The 7,405-nt window shown below is 38.4% G+C and overlaps 1 protein-coding gene across 1 annotated transcript in view; it reads right to left on the reverse strand.

The window, feature by feature from the left end:
* The window catches only part of LOC133633899 (polycomb group RING finger protein 2-like), a 36,591-nt gene that overhangs the window by 20,434 nt on the left and 8,752 nt on the right, over nucleotides 1-7,405 (reverse strand). Inside the window, exons 3-5 of the mRNA XM_062026696.1 lie at nucleotides 4,651-4,747; nucleotides 4,520-4,575; nucleotides 4,318-4,447 (exon numbers count right to left, since the gene is read on the reverse strand). Coding sequence (XP_061882680.1) covers nucleotides 4,318-4,447; nucleotides 4,520-4,575; nucleotides 4,651-4,747 — 283 coding nt within the window. The remainder of the gene's footprint in view (nucleotides 1-4,317; nucleotides 4,448-4,519; nucleotides 4,576-4,650; nucleotides 4,748-7,405) is intronic.

Genomic DNA, 7,405 nt, shown 5'->3' on the forward strand with positions numbered 1-7,405 from the left:
AACGCTTTAAAGTTATGACACTTTTTGTTGCCCCTTTGTTATTTTTATAGATCTTACCGAAAGGGACAAGTGGTAGAAAATGAATGAATGGATGGATAGATGGAGTTGACATGACCACAAATCTGCTTTTGCAAAAGGACAAGCGATAACGATGAACTTGACAATACTGCAATACGTTGACATTAACACACCAGTTTTTCATAGGAAAATCCCTTAGGCTTTGTAAGTAAACTCAAGCGGGCATTTTTTAGTAATAAGAACACGATGGACCAGGACTTGAGATGGTAGACATGAAAAGGGACGACTTAATTGAGTGAAACATCAGTTTTAGGGGCGGGAATCGTTGGGCACCTCATGATCTGATTAGGATTCCGGGGCTACGACTTGATTATAAACTGATTATTTATGCATCTTTAACTATTATAGTGTATATTATTATTATGATTATAAATGTGTTATTATATTTAACAATAATATGTCTACAAGGCTGCTGACGTATGCACTAACTTTTTGCAACATTTCCAGTTTTCTGAGCTGTGTATATAGATCTATTGAGACCTACTGTTTGTACAGGGGTGTCAAAATATCGCATTAATTGTGATTAATTAGTCACATTTAGCACGTTATGCTTTTTAATTGCGTAAATATAATGTTTAATCTCTAACGTTATTGTCTCTGAATGCCTGAGAGTTGTCTCACTCTGTCAAGAGACTTGGCTGATGATGTTAGCGGCTTTTAATATAGGGGATAGGATAAATTATCTATCCATCCATTTTCTACCAAGATTTTTCTTCGCTGACAGCCATAATAAAAATCATTTTATCAAAAAAATAAATAAAAACACTGTTTTGTTGCTTGTGCTATAGCGGCATCTTTTGGACAAATTCGCTCACTGCAGGTGCTGAACTGTCCTTCCATTTAATGCTTTTAACATCCTGAAGTAGAAGTTCAGTCATCGAGCCATCCATAGCCTTTCTACTCGTATGGATTCTTCATTCATCAAGTATTACAATATAACTAAAACGGTTTATACTTACTAAAACGTCCCATGTGTGATGTCTGTAGAAGTGTTTTCATGCATATTTGTACGAGCTATAGTAATGTAATGCCGCTAGCGTCGTTAGCACTGGCTAAAATGCTAACACATTTACGAGTGTCTGTGTTAGTATTTTCAACTTACAACGTCATTCTTTTTATATTGTTTCATTTTCACAATTTCTTGGTAAACTCACCAAGACGTCACTGTGGAGTTATTGAGTCTGTTTAGTTGATTGGAGAGCTAGCTTACGCAGCTAGTGGATCCATGACGATGACTGTTTTGTTTGATCAGCCGTTTTACTGTCGTGTTACAGACATCGTTTGGAAACAATTAACCTTATTGTGTAAATAACTCATTTTGCAACATATATATCTGTGGCTTATAGTCTGGTGCGGAAACCCCTGTAATGTGTTTTTAACATTATGATCATGTTTCCTTTTGATTATGTCAAGTGTCCCGGAGTACCTTTTAAAAGTGTTATATCAATAAACTGTATTATTAAAAAATGTACTCAATGAGACCCATGCGCTGGGTCTTCCTCTGGAATACCACAACAGTATGCAACAACTCGCAACATTATTTTGGTCCCATGGTGGCTTGCTTTGCAGTAGGAATGTAATAAGATAAACATTTCATATCAGAGTTATTGTGACCTAAATGATGAGGGTGATCATATAAACATGGTAAAAGTTTTATTCACTGACGTCACGTCCGGCTCATTGACTATGTGAGGCTCAAAGTGGTGGGCCAGCCAGCGTCTGTTGTCATATTGTTCTGGGCGGTATTTTGCCTTCCTCCAAGAAAAATGCCAAATGCTTGCCTTGTTTTAGGCTATTGGAACCGTTTAAATCGCGAAATGGATAAAAGTTTCTTCTGAAATCCTTCAGATGTAATCAAAAAGGGCAAAAGATATCAAGATTTAATGAAAAATGACAGCAAAAGTGGCTTGCGCTTAAAACGCATTAATGCTACAAGTGTTTCGTAATTCACCAGCTCGGCGAGTCTAAATAAAAGAAAGCAAATGTGAGAAAAACCTGAAATAGTTCAACTTTTACCAAAGGCAGCAATCATAAATGAAGCTTTCAGCACATGCACAACATTGAGATCTATAGTTATATTTTGATATAGATGGGGAAAAAACTTGCATACTCGTAAACGGCGCGTGGAACAACAACGAGGCAACGAAAATGGCTGCAGACGCAAAAATGTAATCATGAAATGCAACCTTACCCGAGCAAAGACGATGCATGATTAATTCGGGAGAGTCTTAATACCAATTTCCTTAACCCAGCCTCGCACCCGACGTTCAAACCTAAGTGCTATTTTTTTATTTGTTTGCTTCTTTAACACATTTAGTAGTCTTATCAAACTTACAAAACCACCCAGTCTCTCTGTTTCACCTCTTCACTTTCAGCTACCTAGCTGCTAAACTAGCTAAGCTAGTCCCAGTCTGAAGCCACTGCGCTCCAAAGACAGCAGGGACTCGACTCTGTGAAAGAAACATGAGTATGGCTTCCTGTTCTTCATGCACCTTTCTCATGGATAGATTAGACGCCGCGGACAACTCTGGCAGGGACAAAGTTACTCTGCTCTAACTGGCGTACACGTTTGCTAGCGTTAGCCGTAGCGACCTTGAAGTAGCCCAACTTGAAGTAGCGCCAAGAATCAGTGACACATAATAGCTATAGCCCTTAAGCAAGTCCTACACCCCGGTCTACCGGACCCCACACCTTAGTTATAGGGGACTCCATCACCCAGAACATACAGTTTAGTAAACCAGCCCAACTAAACTGTATTCCCGTGGCCCGAGCACCTGACATTGAAGCTAATCTTAGATAGCTGACTCACAACAGGCCTAGCAAACACGTACGACAGGCTAATCGCATCACTAGCTACTCGAACTTAGTTCTACACGTGTAATATTATTAATATCAGTACTACAGATACCAAACAAAAATGCCTCAAAACAGCAGACTATCTATAATATGGTCTTTTTCAACATTATATCATTGTCTCCCAAAGCGTCATTAGTTAATGAGGTCTTTAGAGAAAACAATCTTAACGTCATTGGTAGAGATATCCAATAATGGCTTTTTTGCCGATATCCGATATTCCAATATTGTCCAACTCTTAATTACAGATTCCGATATCAACCGATACCGATATATACAGTCGTGGAATTAACACATTATTATGCCTAATTTTGTTGTGATGCCCCGCTGGATGCATTAAACAATGTAACAAGGTTTTCCAAAATAAATCAACTCAAGTTATGGAAAAAAATGCCAACATGGCACTGCCATATTTATTATTAAAATCACAAAGTGTATTATTTTTTTTAAAAATGCCTCAAAACAGCAGCTTGGAATTTGGGACATGCTCTCCCTGAGAGAGCATGAGGAGGTTGAGGTGGGTGGGGTTGGGGCGTGGGGGTGTATATTGTAGCGTCCCGGAAGAGTTAGTGCTGCAAGGGGTTCTGGGTATTTGTTCTGTTGTATTTATGTTGTGTTACGGTGTGGATGTTCTCCCGAAATGTGTTTGTCATTCTTGTTTGGTGTGGGTTCACAGTGTGGCGCATATTTGTAACAATGTTAAAGTTGTTTATACGACCACCCTCAGTGTGACCTGTATGGCTGTTGACCAAGTACGCCTTGCATTCACTTGTGTGTGTGAAAAGCCGTAGACATCATGTGACTGGGCCGGCACGCAAAGGCAGTGCCTTTAAGGTTTATTGGCGCTCTGTACTTCTCCTTACGTCCGTGTACACAGCGGCGTTTTAAAAAGTCATACATTTTACTTTTTGATACCGATAATTTTGAAACCGATACCAATAATTTCCTTTATTACATTTTAAAGCATTTATCGGCCGATAATATCGGACATCTCTAGTCATTGGTCTCAGTGAGACTTGGCTAAAACCAGATTATTTTATTTCCGCTTAACGAGGCATCTTCTCCTAACTATACAAGTGCATATATTTCTTGTCCCAGATAGTTCGACATGTCTGGCAACGCGACTGACTGATAATCCTTGAGATCACTTGACAGATTTTTTTTGATAATGTATAGGAATAGATTCCATTGCATATTATTATTTTTTATTTTTTTTGCTCGTACGTGCTTTTAGTGGTAAGATCTAGGCCCCTTGTGTACTTAGTTTCGATTCGGTTTGCTGCATAGTAGCCATTTTGGTTTGGTGGCCCACCACTTAGTTTACTTCCGTTCAAAAGTCACATGACTGAATACAACCTATAGTTGAATGTGCTCAAGCAGACTTACTTGTTCCTCTCATAGAACTGTATGGACAGACTGATGATTTCGTCCTCGGCTATGTTGAAGGTCTCCACCACCTCCCCCGGCTCCAGCACACGACTCTCAGAGTAGAAATCTCGTCTCCGCTTCATCTCATCTATGGGCGGCAGACGACAACAAGAACCTGAACAGTCGCGCCATATTTTCTGTCGTAGAAAGTTTGTATTACCTTTGAATAAACCCGGAACAAGCTTATAAACTATATCTTGCAGAGTTTTGTCCGCTCTAAATATCACAAAAAAGAAGAGATGATGACGTTTTTGAGTCAGAAATGTTAATAAGAGATCTTTGCTTGCTTACCTGATGCTGAGTTGCGGACATGTCTTGTGAACCTGGACGTCACATCGGGGGCAGAACTTGTTTGTCTCCAAGAAGGCCACGATGCATGTTTTACAAACTATACAGAGCAACAGAGCACAGGGCGTAATGATCAGCACATATGGAACACGTTTATGTCGACATCTCTGATTGGTTGACTCACGTCAACGTAAGCGGTTCTTAAAATAAAGAGTTAACACAGTGGTTCTTAACCTGGGTTCGATCGAACCCTAGGGGTTCGGTGAGTCGGGCACAGGGGTTCAGAGGTCAAGACACACCCGACTCATTGTGTAAATAAAATCTACTCCCTATCTGCATATTACGAATACGGCAACAGCAGAAGTCACACTGATTTGCAGGTGTGTAATTTGTTGTGAGTTTATGCACTGTGTTGGTTTTGTTCTTTGAACAAGGTGATGTTCATGCACGGTTCATTTTGTGCACCAGAAAAAAACATGGTTACACTTTGGTATGGGGAACATATTCACCATTAATTAGTTGCTTATTAACATGCAAATTAGTAACATAACTGTAAATTAAGTCTTTGTTACTTAGAATATGTTCCCCTAGTGTCCAAAAAATTCTAAATTAAGTCTTTGTTACCTAGAATATGTTCCCCATACTAAAGTGTTACAAAAAACATAACTTTGTCTTGAATTAGAATTTTTTTTTATTTAAATTTTTCACTAAAGAAGGGTGGTACCTCCAACAAGGTTAAGAACCACTGAGTTAACATAATTGAAACTAGCCATTACTTGCACATTAACTTGTGACATTCTTATAAGCAAAAGGTAATAATTAGAGATTCCCCGATCAGGGTTTTATGCTGCCGATTCCGATATGGATCATCCATGACTACGATTGGCCGATACCAATACGATAGCGATCAAATGTATTAATTGTACAATTTAATAACCCATGGAGAGATGTATTGACAGTTTAACAATAACATACTTACACTACTTCCTTGTTAGCAAAACAAAGTCAATAGTACACAATAACTACAAAAGCAAAACTACTATCTACTACTATTTTAAATCCTTCTTGCCCTCAAAGTCCTCCTGTGTCAATGGAATTACAGTATGCCCTGAGAATGTAAACATCGACAAAAGCTAAAAAAAAATTTCCTAATAAAAATATAAATTACGACGTTATCACTCGAGGATCACTGATACCCTGATCACTGTTGGCGTTAACACACTTTTTGTGTCTTGTTACCTATTGAAATCAGAAAGGACGCCGCATTTTCGAAAGTTCGCGCATTGCCGGGACGCAGATTTTTTTTTTTACCGACCCTGCCTTCTCCACATTTTTATTGGTCGTTTTTAAAGTAATGAACTTTCCGGTACAATTTCTTAAATTTTGATTCGCCGAAAGTTTTATCAATCACAATTACTGCCTCAGTTTGCACTCGGACAACTTTACCGCGAGAAGCTGTCAAATGAAAGACTTTATGGTAAACACTAAGGTGAGTGTAAAGTCAACCTTGTTAACTTCATCCTGTGCCATGTCTCCAGTAAATGACTTGTTTTAGTCATGGAAACTTCACTTTTATCTCCCACTAGATCGACATCGTTCGAGGATGGAGACAGGCTAGCTGTTAGCTTCAAGCTAACCAGCATCTGACCAGACTCTACCCCAAAAACATTCTTTGCAGGTCAACAAACGTGGCAAATATGTGCCTTTTGAAGTGTTAATGTGCGAGGAGTGTTCAAAAGGAGTCTCTTGGAGAAGTGGCTGACAAGTGACGGATAGATCTGAAGTTGATGTAGACTCTAGAGATTTAAGCGTTAAATAAATAATGTATGTATGCCCTGGCACACAATTATCATAATTTCTTGACCGAAGCAAAAAACTTTTTACACTTTTATACTGAAATAAATACACCTACAACTTATTAAATACAAATATAGAAAAAAGTACCGGCAGCGGTAAAGTTTAGATCCATGAAGAAGAAAGTGAATGAATGTTTATAACTAAATAAATGTACATCAATCAATCAATCAATCAATGTTTATTTATACAGCCCTAAATCACAAGTGTCTCAAAGGGCTGTACAAGCCACAACGACATCCTCGGTACAGAGCCCACATACATTTTTTATATTTATTTTTTTATAAATTAAGTAACATTTATGACAACCTTTCTCCAAAACACAACATAGAATGTGAGATATAACAGTATAATGCATAAATGTATCATTTGTTTTCAAAGCGGTAATAAAAAAGTGGGACCCCAGAAATTTACTGTGGGGCCCCATTTTTATGACTTGATGGGGTCCCTGGGATCCCATTTGGAAAATTCCTCGCGCCAACACTGCTGATACTACTATTGGTATCGACACTACCAATTTATGGATGACCCGCCCTCCTCTTACGTGTCGTGTACAGACTGTGAGGAGGCTGACACACTAACAGTTACCTTATCCTCTCTCTAAATGTTTATTAATCTACTTACTACCGTATTTTTCGGACTATAAGTCGCAGTTTTTTTTTCATAGTTTGGCCGGGGGTGCGACTTATACTCAGGAGCGACTTATGTGTGAAATTATTAACATATTACCGTAAAATATCAAATAATATTATTTAGCTCATTCACGTAAGAGACTAGACGTATAAGATTTCCTGGGATTTAGCGATTAGGAGTGACAGATTGTTTGGTAAACGTATAGCATGTTCTATATGTTATAGTTATTTGAATGACTCTTACCATAATATGTTACGTTAACATACCAGGC

The sequence above is a fragment of the Entelurus aequoreus genome, linkage group LG18 (assembly GCF_033978785.1).
Source record: "Entelurus aequoreus isolate RoL-2023_Sb linkage group LG18, RoL_Eaeq_v1.1, whole genome shotgun sequence".
Taxonomy (NCBI): domain Eukaryota; kingdom Metazoa; phylum Chordata; class Actinopteri; order Syngnathiformes; family Syngnathidae; genus Entelurus; species Entelurus aequoreus.